The 24,888-nt window shown below is 62.3% G+C and overlaps 2 protein-coding genes across 3 annotated transcripts in view; one reads left to right on the forward strand and one right to left on the reverse strand.

Moving 5' to 3' along the window:
* The first annotated feature begins 26 nt into the window (after window positions 1–26).
* On the forward strand, window positions 27–6,418 carry SLC31A2 (solute carrier family 31 member 2). Of its 2 annotated transcripts, XM_082492745.1 has the most exons (5): window positions 27–64; window positions 2,783–2,849; window positions 3,598–3,766; window positions 4,328–4,466; window positions 4,792–6,418. In XM_082492745.1, the coding sequence occupies exons 1-5, from the start codon at window positions 59–61 to the stop codon at window positions 4,888–4,890; spliced, it is 480 nt and encodes a 159-aa protein (XP_082348871.1). In that variant the 5' UTR covers window positions 27–58; the 3' UTR covers window positions 4,891–6,418. The 2 variants fall into 2 exon arrangements, with proteins under 2 accessions (XP_082348871.1, XP_082348872.1); XM_082492746.1 differs by having other exon boundaries at window positions 4,328–6,418.
* A 15-nt stretch (window positions 6,419–6,433) lies between these two features.
* The window catches only part of NIBAN2 (niban apoptosis regulator 2), a gene marked incomplete at its 5' end in the record, with an annotated part of 34,557 nt that continues 16,102 nt past the window's right edge, over window positions 6,434–24,888 (reverse strand). Inside the window, 13 exons of the mRNA XM_082492747.1 lie at window positions 6,434–7,562; window positions 8,914–9,025; window positions 9,147–9,254; window positions 9,701–9,817; window positions 10,394–10,549; window positions 10,751–10,938; window positions 11,387–11,549; window positions 13,074–13,178; window positions 13,265–13,380; window positions 17,563–17,730; window positions 19,400–19,505; window positions 19,624–19,752; window positions 23,759–23,889. Coding sequence (XP_082348873.1) covers window positions 6,577–7,562; window positions 8,914–9,025; window positions 9,147–9,254; window positions 9,701–9,817; window positions 10,394–10,549; window positions 10,751–10,938; window positions 11,387–11,549; window positions 13,074–13,178; window positions 13,265–13,380; window positions 17,563–17,730; window positions 19,400–19,505; window positions 19,624–19,752; window positions 23,759–23,889 — 2,585 coding nt within the window. The 3' untranslated portion in view covers window positions 6,434–6,576. The remainder of the gene's footprint in view (window positions 7,563–8,913; window positions 9,026–9,146; window positions 9,255–9,700; window positions 9,818–10,393; window positions 10,550–10,750; window positions 10,939–11,386; window positions 11,550–13,073; window positions 13,179–13,264; window positions 13,381–17,562; window positions 17,731–19,399; window positions 19,506–19,623; window positions 19,753–23,758; window positions 23,890–24,888) is intronic.

The following is a 24,888-nucleotide window of genomic DNA, read 5'->3' on the forward strand; positions in this document are numbered from 1 at the left end:
GCGACGGGACGGGACGGGCCGGGACGGGCTGAGCCGGGACGGGCTCCGCTCCGCCGCCATGCAGGTGAGCCGTGAGCCGACCCCCGCCGAGCCCAGCCGAGGGGGTGGAGGGGGGTCCCGGGCAGGCGGAGGGGGGGGGGGGCGGCGGGGCCGGTTGTGCGCCCCGGGGGGGGTGTGCGGTGTGGGGGCTGCTCCCGTAAATCACCCCCGAACCTGCGGACAAGCGCTGTTTAACGGCGGCGGCGTCGCCGTTCACCCTCCGGCACCGCCTCCTCCTGCCACAGCTTCGCCCCGGTCCTCCCTTTCGCCCCAGTTCCCCTTCCCCATGCCCCTGCCGGCAGCAGCGGTGGCCCCGGTGAGCTGTGCGTAGGGTGGGCTGTCTGTCTGTCTGCTCCTCGCACCCCTCTGCCACCGCGTCCCGTTCCCCCCCCCCCCCAAAGGCTCTCCCGTCGCCCGTGGAGGGGCCGTCGTGGGTGCAGGCACTCGTAGTGGGAGCTCAAGTCACCTTAAACCATCACTTGGGGCAGGTTGGCTTCGTGCTCTGAGCTCAGACGTGAGTTTAAGGCTACTGGGTCCCCCCCAGTTTGCTGGCACAGCCCCCCGCGGCAGCATCCCAGTGAGATCCCGAGGGTGGCTCACACCAGCATCCCAGTGTGGGGACACCTCCCCCGACCCGCTATGTCCCCAGCATGGGGCCACAGCCTGGGCTGGCCGGGGTGGTCTGCTGCTCATCATGCTGTTTTGCAAACCCAGGGTCAGGGTGATGGAGAACGGCAGGCTTGTCATGACGCACGGGGCCGAGTGTCCCAGTCAGACCAGAGCAGCCGGTTGGGATGTACAGGGCAGCCTGACACCGCTCAGCGTGGGCACCGCTGGTTTTTCACTTGACGGCAAAGAGTAACCCTAAAACTGCAGCAGATTAAGCCACAAAATGCACATCACAGAATTATAGAATGGTTTGGGTTGGAAAGGACCGCTAAAGGTCACCTACTCCAACCCTCCTGCCACGAGCAGGGACATCTTCACCGAGATCAGGCTGCTCTGAGCCCCGTCCAACCTGACCCTGAATGTTTCCAGGGATGGGGATCCACCACCTCTCTGGGCAACCTGGGCCAGTGTCTCACCACCCTCAGCACAAAAAATTTCTTGTGTGCATGAGCAGAGGCAGTGCAGGATGTTTTTCCGCAGCTTTATTTGCCTGTGAGTACCTGCGAGGAGCAGAGGAGGAGCTGGGCGCAGCCTCACCCACGTCCGGGCTGAATCACTGCCGCGTGGGCCGGTGGGTGAGGACGGCACCCCGTCCCTCCGACCAGTATCCCTGGGCCTGTCGCATCACCCCGGCAGCGAAATTCCCAGCTCGCAAAGAGTGCACAGGTTTTTACGAACTTGACCTTCGCACACCTCATCTCGCCCAGCAAGATGCGGTCTACTGGAGGAATCGTGCCATAGCATCGCTGTAGGAGAGGAGTGAGGGGCCATTGCCCCAGGGACCATCGTTTTGGTCTCACGGCCATGCTGGGTACCCAAAGACACGTGGCTTCATCCCAGGCTGGGAGACCCGGTGCAGCGAGGGGGATCTTCTGCCGGTCACTCCTGGTCCCCTGTCCCTAAAATAGTTACCTCCTCCTTAAACGGCGCTGCGGACTTGTGGGTGAAACCTGCAAACGAGAAATAGCTTCATTTAAAGGCTAATTATCATTAATCTGTTGCCAAAGGAAGCTTAAAAGTGTGAGCCAATTACACATGCTAATATGCTTTGGGTAACGAGCGGCCGAAGGGTGTAATTAGAGCCCGTCTGCGGTGCCGACACCCGGTTATTGGGTGGTATTTCTGGCCGAGGCCAGTCCCGTCGGCCGCATCTGCTGGTGTCAGTAACGGTGGGAACGCGCGGCCGAAGCCAGGCCGGTGCGGCAGAGGAGGGGGTGCGAGCCCTGTGAGCGCTGCCTAGAGAGATTCACCAAAGGGAGGAGAGAAAAAAAGAAAACACCGCCACTAAAATTCCATTTTTTGTGGTGAAACGCGCAGGACTTGGAAGCTGCGGTATCAGCTCTGTAGGTGGGTTGGTTAAACCAGAGCAATAGTGCTCCCCCCATTTCAGTGAGGCAAATTAGGGGGTTTGACGCCTTTGTGGGTCCCGGCAGCCGCAGGTCAGACAGACGGACAGTGTTTGGACCGATGCTCCTCTGCCTCGGAGGCATCCCTGGACCGGCGTTGCGCTTGTGGCAGCGCTTTGCCCTGTGCCGGCGATGGAAGAGGAGCCCCAGGGGGGCAGAGGACAGCGGAGGTGGGGGGGGGGGGGCTCTCACCGCGTCAGCTGTGGATGGCATCCACCAGCCTCCGTCTGTCTCCCACGGACCTTCTTCCCTACTCCAATCCGGGCTGACGAAGTCCCGGGTTGGTCTCCCTTTATCGTAGGGGTAAACTCTGGCTCTTTCTCGCCAACCCACACAGGCGCAGGAGCTGCTGCTAGAAGTGAATATTGTCCCGCTGGAAGTCGAGGGAAGAGTTAAGCCCGGTCGGCATGACTCTGATTTTTAAGTTCAAGTTCCTCTTCCCATTTCAGAGATCAGGAGGGGGGGGAAAAAAATAAAAAAAAAAAAAAAAAAAAAAATTGCACCATTTGGTAAAACCCCGGCTGAGCCATGGGCATCGGGGCTCAGCCCTTCGGGGCGGTGGGTGCAGCACGGACCCGCTGAAGGAGCGGGCGCCGCAGCCCCCGCCTGCCCCATCGCCCCATCAGCGCCCGTTCCTAGCGCTGCCCTTCCCTTCCCCTCTCTTCCAGATGTCCTTCTACTTCTCCGACACGGTGGTGCTGCTCTTTGACTTCTGGAGCGTCCACACCCCCACAGGTAGGCTGCCACCCCCAGCCCGGCCCCCAGACACCCCTTTGTCCGTCCGTCTGTCCATCTCTCCACCTGGGGAAAGGCTGGGGGGCAGAGAAAGGAAGATTTGCGTTTCTGGCAGGAGCGGTGTTAGCGATGGGCTGGGAGGGGGGAGAGCTGCGCCCCCCACCCGGCATTAACCAGAGCTGTGATGGGCTCCACACACCACTCCCCCCAAACCCCACAGGGCACTGCCCCTTTATCTGACCTTCTCCGACCCCGCTGGGCAGGGAGGTGTGGGAACCGTGCCCCCCCTGCCCCCCCCCCCCAGGCCTGCCAACCCCCCCAGGTCACTCAGCGATGTTTCAGCTTCCCATTTGCTTTTACACTCTGTTGGTTTTTGTTGGTTGTTTTTTTTGGGTTTTTTTTTTTTTAAATTATTGCCCCGGCATCATGTTTTAAGCCCCGTATTTTTGTGGAGTTGATGCAAAGGCGCTTATTTGTTTTTTCAGAGCGACCCCCTCCAAAAAAACACTCCCGAGGAATTTAGAGGGGAAGATTGTGCTAAATTCACCATCTCCCAGTGCTTCACAAACCTGCTGCCTGCCCCTCCAGCCCAACCCCCATCCCAGGAGCCCCTCCGTTCCCTCCACCTCATCCCGTAGATAACCCCGAGCGCTCCATGCCGGGACCCACCACCCTTCCCCTTCGCCCCCAAAACCCCCTCTCCCGCCGGTGTGCGGCGATGGGCAGCGGCGGGGTGTTCCTCCTGCAGGGATGGCGCTCTCGGTGCTGGTGATCCTGCTGCTGTCCATGCTTTACGAAGCGGTGAAGATGGGTAAGGCCCTGCTGCTGCGGCGGGCGCTGCTGGCACTGCCCCGCAGCCTCAGCCGGGAGTCACTGGTGGAGCCGGAGGAGGGGGACGCCGGCCCCGGGCAGGGCAGGTACCGCCGGACCCCCTTTACACCCACCCGGGGGGGGCGGGGAGGGGAATTCGGGGATGGGTGCGTGACCCCTGGGCCGGCGCAGGAGGGGAGAAAGGGTGTAAAGAGGCAGCCGTGGAGGAGTAGGGGAATGTGTACCACCTCGGGGGCGTCCTGTCCCCTCCCAGTACTTCGAGGGATGTGCGGGGTGGTTTTCAGAGGTCTTAAGCGCTCCCATTCCCCCAGGAGCTGCCGTGGGTGCAGGAGGGCCCTCGTGGCTCGGGGACGGGCACAAGCAGCGGCGGTGCTGGTCCATGTGTTTCCTTCCCAGCACAAGGCGTTGGAGCCAAGCGCTGGGATTTTCCTCTCGGCTTTAATCCCAGACCGTGCCCGAGGCTGCTCTTACTGCCAACCTCTCAATAATGTCCTCCCCGTTCCGTTGGAGCGGGATTTCCCCCCTGCGCTGCCGTTTGCAGCCCCCATCCCTCTCCCCAAACCCATCTCTGGCCACTCCGGGGTGGAGGGGGAGATGCCGGCTGCCCCCACCCCTCGCTCATGGGGTTTCCCCATCTTCTCCCATAGGTGGTTTCGGTACCACATCGGCCAGACGCTGTTCCACGTGGTGCAGGTGGTGCTGGGCTACATGGTGATGCTGGCCGTCATGTCCTACAACGCCTGGATCTTCCTCGGGGCCATCGCGGGCTCCACACTGGGCTATTTTGTGGTGTACCCCCTGCTCGGTCGGGGCTAGGCACCCCCCCAACCTCCCCCCTACCCCCCGCCCCGGGATGGTGGGCGACGTGCTCCACACCTCCTGCTACTTTGTCTGGAATTGCTGCTGTCCCTTCTGCTGGGTCTGTCCTTGTCCCCGTGCTGTGCGGGACGCAGCACCCCAGGGACTTGCTGCGGGGACCCTCGGTGATGGCCCCACGCGGGTGGGGTGGCAATGGGGAAGGGGAACCCCGTGGCCACCGCTGCCACCCTCCTCAGCTGGTGGCCGTTCCCCCGGCTCTCAGGGAGCTTTGGCCGGGTGATGACGGTAAGGGGGGGTGCTGGGAATTTCGTGTCATCTGTCTGTGTGTGTGTCCCCCCTTCCCTGCTTTTCAGGGGGGTTCGTCCTGGCTGGAACGGGAATGCTCCAGTGACCTACTGGGGAAGGGGACACGCTGGGGACAGGCACCCCTGCCCAGAGCTGCCCTGCGCCGAGTCCCTCTTCACACAGTGCCTTTTGGGGATAACGGGGGTCCTGCTACCCCCTGCGCCCCCCCCACCCTGCTCCCCACGCAGTGCTTCAGGGATGGGGTCGGAGCCCCCCCCGTGGCCGTGCCGAGGGGAAGCTGCTGCTGCGGGTGCCTCTCGCTGCTTCCTCGGGACACCCCTTTTAATGAAATCATCTCAGTCCTTCGACTCCTGGCTTGTGTTGCTGCTGGGTGGTCTCAGGATGTGACACCCCCCGGGTCACAGTGGGAGTGGGGAGCCCCAGCCGTACCCCTCCAGCACAGCCCCGGGAGGGGGTGGGGGGCGGTTCAGGAATAAGGACAGGCTCCTCCGGCTTTAAATAAAGCTTTTCCATTTTATTAATTATTATAAGCATACTTTTTAGACATTTGTATAACTTTCTTAATAAAATATCCTGGAAGAGACAGGTTTTAAGTTCCCAAAGCAAGGCACTTTGGGGGGGCCTGCCCGAGTGGGTTAGGCTGGGCACACACACCCCCCCCCCACCTTCAGAGGCAGAAACGGCGGCACCTAAAATACAGGCGAGTGTCGGGGTGCTGGTCCCTGCTCCGTGCACGCACACGCACGTGTCTCACACGCTCGGGAATCCTGCCACCCCCCGCCAGCCTCTGAGCATCTCTGCGGGACGGAGGGGGGGGCTGCACCAGTCCCGTCCCCCTCCCCATGGAGTCCCCCAGGGCTGCCGGGGGGTGCTGGCTCTTCGCTCAACCATCACCGCGGGTGCCAAAACCTACAAAGCCCCAAGAGAACTCATCCCTGCGCGGTGCTGGGGAGCAGCAGTGGGGGGGTGGGGGGGGGTGTCCCTCCACCACCCAGTGAGCGGAGCCCGGAGGTGGCCCAGTCCCGCCAGGCAAAGCTGGAGGTGCCAGCCGCCCCCTCGAAGTTTTTAATTCTGAACTTAAATAGCTGCTGGAAGACCCTGGGGGGGTGCTGGGGGGGTGCTGGGTGCCCTGAGCCCACGCCTGCCCCAGCTCTGGCCCCACCGGCAGCGGTTGAAGCCACCCAGCATTGCCGTATCCCTGGCTGCCATCACGTTTTCCGTCATTCCTCCCCCCCTCCGTGGTCCCCGCTCCCACTGGCACTCCCGGAGCCGGCTGGGTGGCATGGCGTGGCGGTGGGCAGGCTCCCAGGACACCCCGCTTCCCCCCGGGCTGGGGCAGGGGACGACCCCCGGGACAGCCGGGAGCATCCCGCACACCCATCCACAGCAGGGCTAGTGCCGCCCCCCCCCCCGGCAGCCCCCAGGCACTTGTGCTGGGGGGAGGGGGGGGGGCAGATAAAGCATCTCTTCAGTAGAAAAGAAGAAAATAAGGCAGAAGGACAGAGCAGAGTGCAGGGGGTGTCCCATGCCAGGCTGGGGGCCTCCCCCAGTCTGACCCAGTAGGACCACTTGGCTGTGGCCAGCCCTGTGCAGCAGCAGGGCCCCCCCCCCCCTCCCCCCGCCCCGGCTAGGCAATAAGGTCTCGGTGTTTCCCATCCCCTCCCTCTCCCGTGGCACTGCTCTCCATCCCCGGCAGCGCAGCGGGTCCTATTCCCCCTACCCCAACCCCCGGTGTTACCGGGGCCAGTCCACGGCGGGGGGGGCCCCGAGGCTAGAACTCAGTCTGCACCCCCTCACCACTCTCTGTTGTGCCCGTGGGCGGCGGGGGGCTGCACTGGCTGCCCAGGGGGGCCACCTCCTCGCCTGTCTCCCTGTCACTGGGCTGGTGGCAAGCCGTCCCAGCAGACAGTGATGGGGTCTCGGTTCCGGGTGCAGGTGATGCTGGTGTGGCATGGGGCACCTTGGCCTCCAGTGGGACATCAGCGCTGGGTTTGGGTGACGCGGGTGCAGCATGTTGCACGCTGGGCCCTGATGGGACATCAGCTCCGGGCACGGGTGATGCTGGTGTGGCGTGTTGCACACTGGTCCCCGATGGGACATCGGCTCCGAGCACGGGTGATGCCGGCACAGGTGATGCTGGTGCGGCATGGTGCGTGCCAGCCCCTGATGGGACCTCGGCTCCAGGGACAGGCGATGCTGGTGCGGCACGTTGCACGACAGCCCCCGATGGGACTTCAGCTCCAGGCGCAGGCGATGCCGGCGTGGCACAGTGCACCCCGTCTCCCTCGCTGGCCGGCCCCTGGGGTGGGACGTCCCCTGGCACAGACCCTGCCACCTCCTCAGTGGCACCGCTCTCCCGCGTGGCGTCGGTACCATTCGTCAGCCGCTCCTCCGCCTCGACGCCGTCCCCGAGGCTCTCCTTCGCCAGCGCCTCCCGGATCTCTTCCACCCCATCCGGGGAGCTCGGCGGTGCCCCAGGGTCTGGCTCCCGTGGCTGCGGGGAGCCGGGCTGCAGCAGCCCCTCGGTGCCCACCTCGTAGGGCAGGACCCCCTCGTCGTCTTGGATCACCGACACCACTTGCTTGGCCCTGCGGCGCTTGTCGGCAGCTGAGTCGGCCTCGGGCTGCCCGCTGTACTCCTCGCCCCAGTCGATGGGGATGCCCTCGCCCAGGAGGTGCAGGTTGGGATCGCTGTTGTGCATGACCATGCTGTCGCGGTACAGGTTGTGCTTGCGCTGCACGGCTGCCTCCTTCACAGCTGGGGACACCGAGAGGGATGTCAGAGGGGCCGCGGGCACGGGGCAGCACCCACCAGGCTCGGGCACCTCTCCCAGTCCTCCCCTTGGGTGTAGGGTGCAGGGAGAGGGGTCTGGAGCCAGGCAGAGGGTTGGTTCAGCAGCCCACCCACTGCTCAGCCCTGCCAGCGGGCAGGCTGCGTTTGGTACAGCCCCCCGCACCCCACAGTGTCACCCCCCTCCTCCTGTGGTCCCCCAGCATTCCACATGGTGTCATCCCCTCCTCCTGTGGTCCCCAGCACCCCGCATGGTGTCATCCCCTCCTCCTGTGGTCCCCAGCACCCCGCATGGTGTCATCCCCTGCTCCTGTGGTCCCCAGCACCCCGCATGGTGTCATCCCCTGCTCCTGTGGTCCCCAGCACCCTGCATGGTGTCATCCCCTGCTCCTGTGGTCCCCAGCACCCCGCATGGTGTCATCCCCTCCTCCTGTGGTCCCCAGCACCCTGCATGGTGTCATCCCCTGCTCCTGTGGTCCCCAGCACCCCGCATGGTGTCATCCCCTGCTCCTGTGGTCCCCAGCACCCCGCATGGTGTCATCCCCTGCTCCTGTGGTCCCCAGCACCCCGCATGGTGTCATCCCCTCCTCCTGTGGTCCCCAGCACCCCGCATGGTGTCATCCCCTGCTCCTGTGGTCCCCAGCACTCTGCATGGTGTCATCCCCTGCTCCTGTGGTCCCCAGCACCCCACATGGTGTCATCCCCTCCTCCTGTGGTCCCCAGCACCCCGCATGGTGTCATCCCCTGCTCCTGTGGTCCCCAGCACCCTGCATGGTGTCACACCTTCCTCTTACAGCCCCCAGGATTCTACATGGTGTCATCCTCCTCCTTCTATGGTCCTCATCATCCTTCATGGTGTCACTCCCCCCTCATACAGCCCCCAGCACCCCGCACAGGGTCACCCCTCCTCATACAACCCCCAGGACTCTACATGGGGTCATCCTCCTTCTCCTATGGTTCTCATCACCCTTCATGGTGTCACCCCCTCCTCGTACAGCCCTCAGCACCCCACATGGGGTCATCCCCTCCTCCTGTGGTCCCCAGCACCCTGCATGGTGTCACCCCCTCCTCTTACAGCCCCCCCCCACCCTGCACGGAGGTCATCTCCTCCTCACAGCACCCTGCATGGGGTGAGCCCCTCCTCGTACAGCCCCCAACTCCCAGCACCTCTCCCCCTACTGTCCCCAGCACCCATCATGGGCCCTCCAGGTGCCACTTGTCTTATTCCACCCACCACCCAGCACCCACCCCAGGGTGCTGGTGACCCCGGGGTGCAGCGCTGAGTGGCTCCAGGCTCCCCGGCACCGCGGGACCTTACCTTGCATGATGTCTTTCATCACCGACTGGAGCACGACCTCCTCGTAAGTGTTCTCCACCAGGATGAAGCGGGCAAAGTCCTCGAAGATCAACTCCTGAAACTTGGCTAATTCCTGCCACGGGGGGAGAGGCTGCTCAGCCCGGGGGGACGACGACAGGAGGGAGGGATGCTCCAGCCCCTCCGCAGGGGGTGGTCCTTCCCCCTACACCCCACCCCAAACTTTACCCTCTTACCCCTTTGCAGGTCGGCGCCAGCTTTTTCAGGAGGAAGGGGATGGTGATCTGCAGCAGGGCTTCCCTGAAGAACTTCTTCCGCACGGTGCTGCTGTCGTAGTCGTATTTCTGCAGGGCCAGCGGGAGGGCAGCCCCGGCTCAGAGAACGCCGTGGGCTGGCAGCTCCCCTGCCCGTGGGCACAACCCCCATTTCCCCCCCCACACCACCACCCCATTTGCAGGTTCCTCTGCCCCTCAACTCCTTCTCTCCGGCCAGTTCCCGGGGTGTCTGAGCCCGGGTAGGAGCCAGCTCCTCCACCACTGTGTGCAGAAGGGTTTTGGGACCAGGGGGCTTTTTACAGTGATGCATGTGGTCAGAGGGGACCTGGCTCCTCCAAGTTTCCCTCTCGCCTGCCCCACACATGAAAATCTCAATATAAAGACAAATTTCCCCAGAAGACTTCTATTCAAATTAGAAAGTCACTGCTGTCCTCTTCCCCAGGGTCCTGGGCCTTGGAGTAAGGCCACTGAAGGCCACCGAAAGCCACCGAAGCCCCCGACCTGCTGCCCCTCACCTTGAGCACCCTCTCGAGGATGCGCTGGATGGACTTGCACAAGTCGTCTTTGCCCTGCAGCTTCCCCACCTCCTGATGGAGCAGCGTCTCGAACGTGTACACGGCGTCGTCCATTTGCTGTGAGCAGAGGCAGAAGGTCAGGGGGGACCCAAAGGGACCCACCATGGGGGTGGGCAGAGGGCATCACCACGATGAGCCTTCACACTGGCGAGGTCCTCGGCATCCCAGTGTAGCATCTACGGGCTCCACCATGAGGACTGAGGGTAGTGGGGGAGGAGGGGCCCCAAAGCTGATTGGCACCCCCACCCCTTCTACACCCCGCTCCGGGTTTGGCTGGATCAGACCCCCAAATTGGGTTACTGGCCTTGCTGGTGGCAGTGGGCTCAGTGGGAAGGGGGCAGCTGTGCTGTGACGCCCAAGCCTGGGTGCTGAGTCTATGGGGGAAGGGTGTCCGGTGCTGCTGCCCACCGGTGGGCTCCTTCCCTGCTCGGGCTTCAGACCAAAGGGAACGGCCAGATCCACCACACCCCTTTGCTGGGTGCCATGGGACACGAAGGTCCCCAAGACAGGATGGACAACCCAACCAAATCCCTGCCGGGGTTGGACCAGCCTGGGCTCCCTGTTCTGCCCCCCCTCCCCAGCCCTCCGCGCTCAGCCCGGGGGCACACGGGAGGACCCCGGTCCCTGTCCCACCTGTCTCATGTGGATTTGAGCCCTCTGCTTGAAGACGGATGTGCTGGAGACATCGAACCGCTGCTGAAGGCCCTCCAATTTCAGCTGGTCCATCTTCTCATAGCACGACTGCATCTTGACGGGGTGGAAGGCCAGGTGGGAAAGCTTCTCCATGTACTGGGGATAAAGCCAAGCTCAGCAGGGCAGGGCAGCCTCTCCGCGCGCTCGGGGCTGAGACATGCCACCCCACACAGGCTTCATCCCCAGGTATTTTCTCAGCCTGGTGTCCCCCAGCGCTGTCCACACTGAGGTTGGCAGCAGGACTGGCCCTGCCACCCCCAAGCCCGCTGGCCAGCAAGGAGCATCACCAGGTCTCACCTCTGCCAGCTTCTCCATGCCACCTTCATTGACGACGTTCATGTTCATGTCAGTCACCTCCTTGAAGAACACCTCCCGCACCTCGGCAAAGCCCTGGCTCGTAGGGGTCATCAGGGCTTCCAGGATGGAGGAGATGTAGGGCTGGACGTGGTTACGGACGCAGATCTCCGCTTTGGGGAGGACGAACGCTGGGCAGAGAACAAGGGTAAGCATGGTGAGGCTCCTCCTTTGCCCTTCCAGCTCTGCAAATCAGGTCCTAAACCCACCCTAGGGAGGGGGACCTGCCCCTCTCCCCAAGCCCCTCCAGAAGAGGTCTCTTAGACTTACAGGACAGTGCAAGGGGTTCTTGCAGGGGTTCCATCTGTATTGAACCTGTCCCTGCCCCATTGCCTTGCTTGGGGGGGTGTCACTGCCCACCTTGTCCCCCACCTTCTGGGACAATGCCAATGAGAACGCACATCCTGGCCACCGTGGCTGCTGGCATGTCCCCACGGGTTGCAGGTCATGCTGGCAGGAACCATGCTGCACCCCAGGAACAGCCATGCTTTGGTGAAACAGTGGTGATGTCACACCAGGAGCCAGTAACAGACACAGCCACGCACATCCATGTCCCCACGTCTCCCCACAGGGCTGTACCTCGGATCTTGCTGGCCAAGTGCTCCTTTGAAGTGATGATCTGGTCCATGTCTGTGCGGATGGTGCTCTCCATCTGGGGCCGCTCCTGTTCGCACTTGGCCATTGCTGCATCATACTGGGCCTTGGTCTGCTCATAGACCATCCTATAGACGGCATCTGAGATCTGGCGAGAGAGAGATGGGGTGGTCAGCGGCCCCCCACACCTCCTGCTGCCGTGCTAACCATCGCCTCCATCACCAGATGCCTGCAGGACCTGCCAAGCCTCCACCCATGCCCTGACCAGACCCCTTCTCGCAGCCTGCCAGTAGGATTTCCACACCAGGGATCCCCCAGCTGGGTGAGATGAAGCTCCCACGGTGCAGAAGCTACTGCAAAGCGGTGTCCAAGGGGCACAGAGCCGAGTGCTGCCTCCATCAGCCAGCCTCCTCCTGGCAGGTTGGGGATGCTGCATGTCCGGGGATGCTGCAGGTCTGGGGATGCTGGTGGTCCAGGGATCACAGAATCCTAGACTGGTGAGGGTTGGAAGGGCCCTCTGGAGCTCCCCCAGTGCCACCCCCCGCCAGAGCAGGGGCACCTCCAGCAGTGGCACAGGACACCTCCAGGCGGGTTTGGAATGGCTCCAGAGGGGGAGACTCCCCCCCTCTCTGGGCAGCTGTGCCAGTGCTCTGCCGCCCGCACAGGAGAGAAGTCCCTCCTCGGGTTGAGACGAAACTTCCTGTGGTCAAGTTTGTGCCCATTCCCTCTTGTCCTGTCACTGGGCACAGCTGGAAAAAGCCTGTTCCCATCCCCCCGGCACCCTCCCTTGAAGGATTGATAAGCGTTGATAAGATCCCCTCTCAGCCTTCTTTTCTCCAGACTAAAAATTCTGCAGGTCTGGGCATGCTGGTGGTCCAGGGATGCTGGTGGTCCAGGGATGCTGGTGGTCCAGGGATGCTGGCGGTCCAGGGATGCTGGCGGTCTGGGCAAGAGAGCCCCTGACCCGGTTTGAAAGCTGTGCCCTGCCCGACTCAGCCTGCCTGGGGTCTCAGGGGCCAACCCCCTGAGTGGGATGGAGCCACTCGCTGAGGCTTCACGCTCACTTTGCAGCCAAACACTGCGATTTCGGGGCCAGCGGGAGGCACAGCCGCTCCCCCCCCCAACCCCCCCTGCCTCCCTCAGGCTTCCCAGCTTTGCAGCTAAGACCACAGCTACTGAAAAAGCAGCGTTTGTGCGTTTTTAGGCTGCTCCGGTGGCTCGTTATGAGCCTGGTGGTAATTATCTATCAGCTTTTAAGGTTTTACCAGGCAGTTTTGAAGAGCCCTCAGTCTTTCGCAAGGGTTCGGGCTGAAATTAGTCTGTGCTAATCTAAAAATGGCTCGCTAAATATAGCCAGGACGGGCTTCGCTCCGGGGCTGGGCTTCCTCCTGTTTGCTTCCCTGGCCCCAGGGAGGCGGCAGCGCAGGCAGGGACAGGCAGGGGCACAACGAGGAGCTTTAAAAAGCCGCAGCAGAGAATAAGGAGAGGGGCTGCTCTGGCGGGGGGGCCGGGAGAGGGGCGAAGCTGGCTCTGACAGGCAGGAAAGCCGAAGGGCAGCGAGCCCAGCAGGGAAGGGAGGCGGTGGCACGGCCCCCAACGCGGAGGCAGTGCAGGCAGGGGGGAGGACAGGCGATGATGATCCCCCCCCTCCCCGTCAGCCCCAGCCCCATACCTGGATCCAGGTCCGCTGGCGCTCCGGAGCCTTGCCCTTCAGCCGGGGGCCAATGGTGGTCCTCAGCTCGGGGAGCAGCTCCTCCATCACCAGGTTGCTCAAGACCTGCGGAGGCAGGAGGTTTTGGGGACCCTGCTCAGCCCCGCAGCCCTCCATCCCAGCCCCCCCCGGAGCGGGGGACAGGTCCTCACCTGGGTTTCATTGCCACACAGCATGTCCCAGGTGCCATACTGCTCCTTCGCCTGGCGGTACATGCGGATGGCGTCCGTGAAGGCTGGAGCCTCCACTTTGGAGTCCTCGGAGATCCCTGGGGAAGGGATAGCGGGGGGGGGGGAAGGAGTGAGCAGCCCAGCACGGGGAGCGAGGGGCAGCTTGCAGCACCCCAGCCCCTCTTTGCAGGGGGTCCCTTGCATCCCCCCGCACCCTCGGACCCACGCAAGGAGCCCAGGGCTGCCATCAGGACTGGGGGATCCCATCCCAAGCCCCTGTCTTTAACTGGGCGGGGGGCAAGTCTCCCAGACGCACCAGTGGTTGGGAGACTCCCACTCTGTCCAGGGATTGACACACCACCCCCCCACTCCCCCTCCCGAGCCGGACAAAGGGCAGGGGCTCAGCGGGATGAGGGGGCTCAGTGACCCCCGATGGTGCATGGGGACCCCAGGACTCAGCAAGCCCCAATGGCGCAGCAGGAGCAGGGGGGCAGCAAGCCCTGATGGTACCTGGGGACTTGGGGACTCGATGAGTCCCGAGAGCGTGGCGGGAGCAGGGGCTCAGCAGGACAGGGGGGTTAACAAGAAAGCCCTGATGGTGCGTGTGGGGCCTACAGGAGAGCCGGGGAGGGACTTTTTCCAAGGGCATGGAGTGACAGGACGAGCGGGAATGGCTTCAAACTGGAAGAGGGGAGATTTAGATGAGATATCAGGAAGAAATGTTTCCCTGTGGGGGCGGTGAGCCCCCGGCGCAGGGTGCCCCGAGAAGCTGTGGCTGCCCCATCCCTGGGGGTGTTCAAGGCCGGGTTGGAAGGGGCTGGGAGCAACCTGGGCTGGGGGGAGGTGTCCCTGCCCAGGGCAGGGGGTGGCACTGGATGGTCTTCAAGGTGCCCTCCAACCCAAACTATTCTATGATTCTATGGGGACCTGGGGGCTTGGCAAGCCCTGATGGCACAGCAGGGGCTCAGCAGGGTGGGGGGGGCTCAGTGACCCCCAACACTGCATGGGGTCTGGCGAGCCCACCAGCACGGCCGGCCGGGGCAGTCGGGGGGCTGGAGGAAGGGGGGGGGGGCCCTGCAGGGAGCGGCGTAGCGGGGGAGGAAGAGGAAAGAGTCCGAGAAGCGCCAGGGCTGAGTCAGAGCCCCGTCCCCGAGTCAGCTCCGCTTGGGCTACCCCTGAGATGTCACTACCAGCGGTCACCACAGCATGGCTCACTGGGGCACCGGCACAAGGGGGGCTCGAACATCACCCCCACCCTCCCGCAGCACCCATCAGGAGGAAAGACAGGGTCCGGGGTGCCCACAGCTACGTGCCAGGAGGAGGAGGAGGAGGAGGAGATGGGGGCAGCAGACAGGCAGGACAGCCCGGGAGCCTGCTGGCGCATGTCCCAACCATGTCCCTGCCTCGTCCCAGCCTCTCCAGGGGTCTGGCTGCGGAGGCGCCTGCCAGCCAAAGAGAAACACTCCTGGGAGTGAAACCCCCCCCTCCACAGCATCCCGACTGCCGTCCCCACGCCCAGAGCTCTGGCAGGCGGGAAGTGGGATAGGAGGGAGCCCAGGGTGGCTGGTGGTGGCTGCGCTCGGTGGCGAAGGGTTCCCCGGCAGAGCCACCCTGCTGCCAGTGAGCATCCCCACAGCGATGACAGCAGAGGGTCCCATCCCGTCCCTGGACCGCCCAGCGAGCCGGAGATGCAGCCAGGGGTGGTTTCTCCCTTCCCGGGAGGGACAGCCCGGGGTAGTGAGTGGATCTTTTCCAACGCACGCAGATTTTTCTAAGATGATTACATTTAACTCCAAGCCTAAGCAGCTTTTCCTAAGGGGCGGCTTAATATACAGGGGGGAAAAAAAAAAAAAAAACAAACAAAAATGCTGAGAAAGTGAAGTCTGCCCCTTTCTCTGTGCTCAGTGGGAGCGGGAGCCAGAGCAGCGCTGAGCTTTCAGGGCTTCTCCATCCACAGCTCCTTGCAGCTCAGCATCACCTCCCGGGTGGGACAGTCCAGTACAGGCTCCAGCTCCCCCCGCCAGAGCTGCTATAGCCAAACCTCATCCTCTAAACCACGCAGAGAGCAGGGCAGGATTTGTCCCCTGAAAAGCCACCTGGGTCTGCCCCACCAGGGCCATTCATCCCTGGCTGAGCCTGGCTCCGGCTGTGGGGTCCCATCCCCAGCCCTGCACCCTGCCCAGGGACAAGCAGACAGGGCTGGGTGCAAGAATGCCACTTCACAGGGCAAATTTAGCGAGTTTGCTTCATTAATTCGTGGCTAATTAAGCACTGATCCGAGCTCGCCTTGTCGGGGATGGGAAGCAGCCACCCAAGCCTGGACCCGATCCCGAAAAGCCTCCCCGGAGTGATGGTGCACCGTGGGGTGGACAACCAAAGAGCGATGCTACACCTCGACTCTTCCAAAGTCCACCCCACTCACAGCACGGGATCATCTCCTCTTGCCGGGGGAACGGCGCCGAAGAAGAAACGTGAGTTTAAAGCCGCTTCTTGCCCAAATCACAGCTGGACAGGGCAGCCCACCCGCAGCAAGGGGCAAGAGCCAGCGGGGCGGGCACCGCTCCATCCCCGCGTGCCACCGTACGGGGCAAGGGACATTCTCGGAGCAGCCGAGGGCACCCAGGCTCCGGGGAAAGCAGGCTGGATGCCGCCGGTGTGAGGAAAGCTGTTGCACGTCCCCAGTCCTTACAGAAGAGCCGGTGTTACAAAACTCCAGCCTTTTGAAAGGGGAGGTGAAAATTCCCACACTCATCGCAACCGGAGGCAGAAACAGAGCCTCCAATTTAGGGGAAGAAAAAAAGAAAAAAAAAAGAAATTGCTCGACGACAACAACAAAAGAGCTTTCATGGAATTTGAAACAGTATCCCGGACCTCGCAGGAGCAGCGAGGGCAGAAATGGCACTTGGGAGGGAAGAACCATCTCACAGAGAAATCCAGGCTGTAGAAATGCAGACACCCCCCCCCACTGCCCACCCCTCTGAGGTTTTTTTCATCACATTCCGAGGAGGAGAAGAGGATTTAATGGCGCAGCCCTGGCTGGCAGCGGGGATGGCGGAGGGGATCACGTCCCTCCTCTCTCCCGCAGCAGCACCCAGCAACCGGGAGGGGAAATTAAATATAACTTAATTAATAACTTGGCTCTTTGTTAGTGTGAGAGGTTGATTCTTCTTTTATTAGGAGCTGGTTTCGCTCGCAGCACCCCGGCTTTGTGGCTCCAGCCAGCAAGCACAGGGGGTCCTGCGGTGATGCTCCAGCAGCATCCCGGGGGGGCGAGCTGCTGGGGAGGGGGGGTCACTGCACCCAGTTCCCTCCCCCCCCCCAAAAAGAGCCCAGGTCCCGGGTGGGCAGCGGAGACACACTCATCCCAACGAGCTCGGACACCCCCAAGCTCATCAACAGCGCATGGATGTGTTTTGCAGAGAGGAGCACCAAAAGGAAGGGAAAGAGCAAAGCTTTCAGAAGATTTAATCTAACACGGGAGGATGGAAACCCCCACCAAAACCCAGGCTCTGGATCCAACCCCACTACTCCGCTCCCCAAACAGCAGCTCCGGCAAAATTGAGGCTACGCGGTGCTCTCGGGAGTGAAAGAAGCACTTCAAAAATAGGCAGCGTCGCTCTTTGCCCACTAAAAGACCCCATTCTGTGCAGGTTTCAGCAGTGGCACCTCCTTCCCCATCCCCAGGAAACGTCTCACCACGCGAGGCACCGCCGGGCGCTGGGTCTCAGCCACGGCCAAGCAGGAAAATCGTGTTTTCCTGCCAGAGTATCGCTGACGTGGGAGGCAGGTCCTGCCTCCACCCCGGCCCCACGCAGCCCCGGCTGCCCTCGCTCGCCGAGCCCCGGCGGTGCCGGTGGGAGCAGGACAGCGGGGCTTGGAGTTTCGACGAACCTTAATTACCAAATATTTTCTACCTCAACGTGGAAAATAGGCATCTCTTGAGCCAGGCTCCGCACTGGCTCCCGCAAATGCCGCCTGCCCTGGCGCGGGCATCGCGTTCCTCACGGGCGGCGGGATGAAGCTGGGCACAGGGATGCACCGGGGATGGATCCCTCCTGCTCCCCACCCTCCTTCAGGGAGAGGATGAGATGCTCAACGATGCTCAACAAGGCTCAACAACTCTCAGCCAATTCCTCCTCTTGACCCCCCCCCAAATCATCCCCTTCAGCCCAAAACCCAACCCAACCACCGCAGGGTCCCCAACGCCTTCTCCCAAGCAGGAGGACGATGCTCTCCCCACCCCGGAGCCCCCGTGCCCCCCCCCCTGCAGCGTCGCTCACCGTTGTTGCAGTGTCGCACGCAGTCCTGGAAAACCGCCCGCCACTTCTCCTGCTCTTTGCCCGTCATCACGCAGAAGTAATAGTGCCGGGCGTAGGGGTGCCAGAGGATGAGGGGGAAATCCGTGGGGCACTTCAGGATGGGAGAGTGCCCCGATTTGGGCGTCACGCCTGGGGAGGGAGGAGAAGGATGCTTTGAGGAGGGGATGGGGCAGGACAGGGATGGGGATGCTGCAGGGTCGGGGGTGTCTACCTTCCCCAGCATTCGGGGCTGGGGGTGCAGGAGGGGCACCTTTGCTGGGAGTTCTACCAAAAACACAGGGCAAAACAAAGTGCAAAGAGCCCTTATTCTTCCAAAAAGGAAATCAGAAGTAAAAGTTGAAGAAAAAAAAATAAAAATTGTTATTCCCAGTGTAAAACCCTCCCCAGAGCTGCTGGCCTGACCCTGCTGCCATCGTGCCCATGCCCTGAACCAGCAAAGGCCTCGCTGCCCTACGTGGGCTGTTTCAGCAGCTCCTGCCCCACTCCCTGGGGCTGCCCTGGCCTCCCGGGGCAGGAGGATGGGGAGCAGGGTGATGGTTGGTCCTCCTGGGGGTCTGGATGGAGGAGCGGGAGCCGCTGCTTTCGCCCAGTGCTCCCCAGGAAAGGGGAGGTGGCAGCAGCTTGGGGCAGCTCTCATGGAGCCGCAGACGTTTTTCTTCCTTCCCCGGCAGCTGCGGCAGGACCCGAGCAGCGGACACCACACACTGCATCCTACACCTTATGGGGGAAATCATAGAATCATAGAATCATAGAATCAATCAGTGAGGTTGGAAGGGACCTTTAAGATCATCAAGTCCAACCATTAACCTACCCTGATAAAAACACCACCACTCCTAAACCATGTCCCTAAGCACCTCATCTACCCTTTTCTTAAACACCTCCAGGGATGGTGAATCCACCACCTCTCTGGGCAGCTTATTCCAATGTTTAATAACCCTTTCAGTGAAAAAATGCTTCCTAACATCTAATCTAAACCTGCCCTGACATAACTTGAACCCATTTCCTCTTGTCCTATCACTTGTCGCCAGGGAGAAGAGGTCAGCTCCCATCTCTCTAAAACCTCCTTTCAGGTAGTTGTAGAGGGTGATAAGGTCTCCCCTCAGCCTCCTCTTCTCCAGGCTAAACAACCCCAGATCCCTCAGTCGTTCCTCATAAGGTTTGTCCTCCAGACCCTTCACCAGCTTTGTAGCCCTTCTCTGGACACGCTCCAACACCTCAATGTCCTTCTTGTAGTGAGGGGCCCAAAACTGAACACAGTACTCGAGGTGAGGCCTCACCAGTGCCGAGTACAGGGGGATGATTACTTCCCTAGTCCGGCTCACCACACTATTCCTGATGCAGGCCAGGATGGTGTTGGCCTTCTTGGCTGCCTGGGCACACTGCTGGCTCATGCTCAGCCGGTTGTCCACCAACACCCCCAGGTCCTTTTCTGCCAGGCAGCTTTCGAGCCACTCCGCCCCCAGTCTGTAGCGCTGCATGGGGTTGTTGTGACCCAAGTGCAGGACCCGACACTTGGCCTTGTTGAACCAAATGGGGCTGTTCTCCTTCCCTACAGCCCCACACCCCAAAACCACCCCTTCCAGAAGCTCCCCAGGGATGCCCATACCCCAAAACCATCCCTTCCAGAAGGTCCCCAGGGATGTCCATACCCCCCAAACCACCCTTTCCCAAAGGCCCACAGGGATGGCCACATTTCAAAACCATCCCTTCCCAAAGGTCCCAAGGGATGCCCAGGAGCACTGGGGTGCAGGGGACCCCGAGCACCCCTCCTCACCCCGCAGCCACCAGGACCACTCACCAGGCAGACTGCTGTTCACCAGCTCCAGGTACTGGTCCACGGAGGTGAGGATCTTGTAGCCGGCGCTGTTGACCAGTACGCGGGGTGACAGGTCCCGCTCATAGGCCTGAGCAGAAAAAGATGGTCATGGATGACGGGGATCATGGCCACGCCACGGCAGCGATGGGGTGTCCCCCTTCGAAGCTGTGCCCACCGGAGATGGGCGAAAGGGTGATGCCCCTCACCAGTTTGTTCTCATAGAGGACCAAGCCATAGTTGTGCGGGACCACGCAGAAGCGGTTCCTCCACTTCTTGTTCTCCTCGATGTACTGGAAGAGGTTGCCCGAGTAGATGACATGGTCCTCCAATGGGACCTGTGGGGAGGAGACGCACAGTGGGTGGCATGGGGCTCCCACGGCCACAGCCTGGCCCGGGGAGCTCAGCAAGGTCCGTTCATGGAGCTTTGGGTGAGGTTTCCTGCACTTGGCCTATGCTGAGGGTCTCCAAGTTCACCACTGGATTATCTCCTACAGAATTGCAAATTTTGGTGCCTGAACAGTCACGTCTGGGTGACAACCTCGAGGGGTACCACACGCACAGCCCTAGAAAACCCCAGAGGGGCTGCTCATGTGCAGTCACACCTGGTGGTGTTCATCACGGTGGTGGTCACATCTCTGTCCCCGGCATCTCCTTCCTGGGAGACGTGCCAAGCTCAGCTGAGTGACTTGAGCTCCCTTGGCTGAGTGGGGGGTTGGAGCAGAGCACTCCAGTAGCTCTTCCCAACCTCAACTACTGCGCTTTCCCTGGCTTGGGGCAGGCGGGAGCACGCATGGTACTGCTCGGTAGTGGACATCAACCAGAAGGTCCTGCCAGGGTGCGGGTCAGAGGCAAGCTGCAGACGACAGGGACCTTTGCACGGTCTCCAGATAGGACATGGAAGAGGAAAAGCGAGAAGCCACCCTGCAGAGCTCAGCACCACACAGAGCTTAAATGCTCTGGACTTCGTGGAGGACCAGAGACAGGAACAGGCTGAGGACATCCCACATCCCAAAGCATCCCTCCCCCTGGGACCGAGCAGTCCCTCGCCAGCTCTCCTGCACCTTCTGGCCCACACGCCGGCAGCTTTTGCGCCATCCCAAACACAGGCCGGCTGAGCGAGCCAAGAATTTGTCCCAAGAATTTTTATGATCCCAGGAACATAAACAAGAGCCGAGAGCTCTCGTGAAGGCGGGAGCGTGCAGCAGCCGCCTCTCCTGCCGTGGCCACCCACCATCCACCACGGTGGCCGTCAGGAGGGACCAGCCAGGGCTTGGGTCCCACTATGCACCCAGCACCAGGACCTTTCCCTCTCCTCTCCCTGTCTCTGTCCATCTCCTGGTTCCCAGGAACCCCGTCATCTTGCCCGAGCACCCCACCGCTCCCCGACCCCACACCCCGTGGGTGGTAGGGAGGTCTGAGAGCAGCTTGGCTCAGCAAACCCTCTGACAGCACCTCGCTGCTCCTCACGGCTTCCCAAAGCCCTTGGAAAGGGGAGAAGAAAGCACGAAGCAAGCCCTGCAGGGGACAGCAGGAGGGATGACAGCCTGAACCCCAAAGCCACCAGCAGGGATGGGGACAGAGAGGTGGTGCCAGCTCCGGGAGTCCCCGTCAGCATCTCGCTGGCACGGCTCACCCAAGGACAATCAGCCCATATAAACCAGTTTCGAAACCGCTGCCCGAGGCAGACGAAGCCGTACGGACTGGCTGCTAACGAAATAAAACCCAGGCTGAGCTCGGACACGGGTCCGGGGAACCCTCGGCTGGGGAACGGCTGCTCACGGCCACCGGGATCCCAGGAGCCCCGGCGCAGCCGTCCCCTCCTTCCTCGCCCCGGGGCAGCACCACCCAACCCCGGCAAATATTTGGGACAGGCCGGTATGTGCCAAATTGCTAGGCTGGGCAGGGAAGGGGCCGGGGAGCTGCTGCATCCCTGCTGCGGGGACGGGCAGCGATGGGGAGTGAGATCGGGGTCTGGATATGTCCGTTTTGGGGCTCAGCCGGGAGAGGCAGGAGGGGCTGTTACGAGACGAGGGGATGCTCGGGGACCGGTTTTTAAGGGGCACGTGAGGCTGTGGGACCAAGGCCATGACATGCGCTGTCCCCACTGCTGCCTGGGGACACCTGGGCTGCCGGAGGCATCAAAGGCAGAAACATTTATTCCTCGTTCTCATCGCTGCCGCTTCGTGCTGCCATTTCAGGTGACCGAGCCACACTTCGGACCCCAGCCCGGCTGTCTCCCTCCACCCAAGAGGGCCACCAGCCCCCGGAATTGCCTCTGAGCACCGCGTTCCCACAGAGATGGCGGAAAAAAAGTACAAAGTAAATAAAATTAAAAAAAAAAAACCCCGAACAACAGATCCCGGCTAGACCTGCCCAAGGACAGGGAGAATGCTACCCTGCAGCTTCTTGACTTTTTGGGCGTATTTGGGGAGGGCAAAACCCAGCTGGAGGAGATGCTCACCCCAGCTCTTTGCAGAGCCACCCCACAGATACACAGATCCCCCAGTACATCCCAGTGGCACCGCTGGGACGCTGGCAGAGGGCGGGCAGCAGACGGGACATCGCAGGAGAGCGATGTCCTATTTATACCCTGGTGGTTTGAAAGACTTGCACGGCGTCCCTGACCTCCCCGCCTCGCCGCTGGTCCTCAGGCATTCCTGGGCTGCTTGCTGGAGCTGTTTAATGAAGCAACCAACCTTGGGGAGGGAGGGACTCCCCCTCCCCCACCCCCCCCCGGGAGGGCTGAAAGCATCTGCCAAATTGCGAGGAACCCAAAGGGACACTTTGCTGAGGACACCGGGTGCCCGGCTGCCGCTCAGGAACCTCCACACCTTTGTTTTGCTCCACACAGCCGGCACCCAGGCACCTTTCGGAGGAGAGGGGGCACATGCAGGAGCCTGGACAAGGTGTCACCTTCCTGGGTGGACCAGGGAGACAACAGCTGCGAGCACCGAGGGCTTGAGCCTTACCTCATGGATGCATTTTCTAGATTTCTTAAAACACCCCTTTAAGCCCCCGAAAAAAAGCAGAAGCCCATCCCCACGTGCAATCGCATCTCCCCTGCTTCAAGGAGCACCCTGAGGACAGCAGCTCCATCGACCCAGCAATGGAGGAACCCCAAACCCTTTCTGATGGCGAGAAGCCCCGGCTGGCATGCATCCTGGGGGGCATCAAGAAGAGCGTGGCCAGCAGGTGGAGGGAGGTCATCCTCCCCCTCTGCTCTGCCCCGGGGAGGCCACATCTGGAGCACTGTGTCCAGTTCGGGGCTCCCCGGGTCAGGAAGGACAGGGAACTGCTGGAGAGGGTCCAGCAAAGGGCTACAGAGATGATGAGGGCACTGGAGCATCTCTCTGATGAGCAAAGGCTGAGGGAGTTGGGGCTTTTTAGTCTGGAGAAGAGAAGACTGAGGGGGGATCTTATCAATGCTTATCAATCCTTCAAGGGAGGGTGCCGGGGGGATGGGAACAGGCTTTTCTCAGTGGTGCCCAGTGACGGGACAAGAGGGAACGGGCACAAACGTGACCATGGGCAGTTCCATCTCAACCTGAGGAGGGACTTCTCTCCTGTGCGGGCGGCAGAGCACTGGCACAGCTGCCCAGAGAGGGGGGGAGTCTCCCACTCTGGAGCCATTCCAAACCCGCCTGGACGTGTCCTGTGCCACTGCTGGAGGTGCCCCTGCTCTGGCGGGGGGTGGCACTGGGGGAGCTCCAGAGGGCCCTTCCGATTCTGACCAGTGTGGGATGCTGTGGTTCTGTGATCTGCCTTGGGAAGCAGGAGGGGAGGGCAGGATCCATCCCCGGGTGCCGGAGCCACAGGCAACAAGTCCCATGGGGGGGATGGTTGGAGGTGGCTGCTGGAGATCAGACTTGGAGCCACCTCCTCTTCCCCAGTGGGGTCAGCAGCGCCTGCCAGGGGATCCTTACCCCTCCCCAGGCATCTGCCTGGGCTGGAGCATCGCTGGCACCCAGGAGCAGGAGGACAACAGCCCAGGATGCCCCGCTTGGGGCTTCCCCGGGCACAAGGGGGTCCTGGGAGCTCCCACAAGCCCTGGCATCAAGCACGTTCCTCCACAGGGGCTGCATCCAAAAGCCAGCCTTGCTCCCGCTTGCCGGATGTGCTCGTTGCACGGATCGGGAAAGAAAACCCTCCCAGGGAGCCCCACATGCTGCACAGACTGTGCACGACGCCACGGGGATGGGCTGGACCAGTGGCACATGGGCTACATCCCACCCTGGCAGGGTGGAACAGGGAGAAGGGACGTGCCTGGGCTTTTGGGAGGACGTCGGTCCGTGGCCACAGGGGCACGGGGACGGAGCTCCTGACGCGGAGCCAGGCTCTTACCTTGCGATGGAGAAGCTGGGCCTGCGGCCCTCCATTGCCTTCGATCTCATAGCGGACGCTGTTGAAGAGCGCTACGCCATACTGCTCCTTGTAGCACCGGCAGAACTCCCCCAGCACCTTCCCCGTCTTCTCTGCAACGGGAGAGCGGAGCCACGTTAGGCAGGGGCTGCATTTGGGGGTCTCCTTCCTGCAGACCCCCCCCCCCCCCGGGCTCCCCACTCGGACGCCTCCCCCCCTCCCCACACCTCCCATCAGCCTCCCACCTGCCAGGGTGGGCTTCGGTGCGGGGGCCATGGCCGAGCCCGCTGCCCTCTGCCCTCCCTGTCCAGCCCAGGGACTAATTTGAGGACAGCACCATCTTTTTTTGGCCTTTCACATTAATGCCACGGATTCCTCTCCCCGGCAGGAAATTCCTGACATTAAGCTGATTCTGGCGACGCCGACGGCTTCCCCTGGCCCAGCTCCGACCGCCTTGGCCAGCTGAGACTGGGGGGCAAACCCCCTCCCTCGGCCCCAAACATCCCTCACCCCCCCCCCCCCGACCCCACTGCGCCCCCATAAGGGCCATCCTACGGAGGGGCCGGGTCTGCCGCCGGCGATGCTCGGGGCCATGCATGCAGCAGGGAGATTCAAAGGACAGCCCGGCCCCCACCGCGATCCCCGTGTCACCCCCCTCGTGCCAGGCAGGGACCCCCACCTCCAAACCGGGGTGACCCCAAGGTGCTGGGAGAGCCTCAGCTGCTGGGTGCCCCCCTGCACCCCACACCAGAGGGGGTTCCGCTTCATCCCACAGGCAGAACCCTTCCGACGGCAGCCCCCCACCCCTGGATGCATGGGGGGGGGGGGGTATTGCACACACACCCCCCCCCCGCAGCAGGGACGGTGCTTTCCCAGCCCCGGGGTGGCAGCCACGGCACCCCTTTACTCCTCCCGGGGGCATCAGCACCCCAACACCCATCGCCAGCACCCCTGTCCCACGTGCACCCTGCCCCATGCGGCACCCTGACCCACATGGCACCCTCCCCACGTACACCCTCCCCACGTACACCCTCCCCACGTACACCCTGCCCTCTCCCCACCCCAGCTCCAGACCCCACGTGGGGCTCCCACCTCCCCCCCCCCGCCCCCCC

This window comes from Vanellus vanellus (genome assembly GCF_965231255.1).
Source record: "Vanellus vanellus genome assembly, chromosome: 18".
Classification (NCBI taxonomy): domain Eukaryota; kingdom Metazoa; phylum Chordata; class Aves; order Charadriiformes; family Charadriidae; genus Vanellus; species Vanellus vanellus.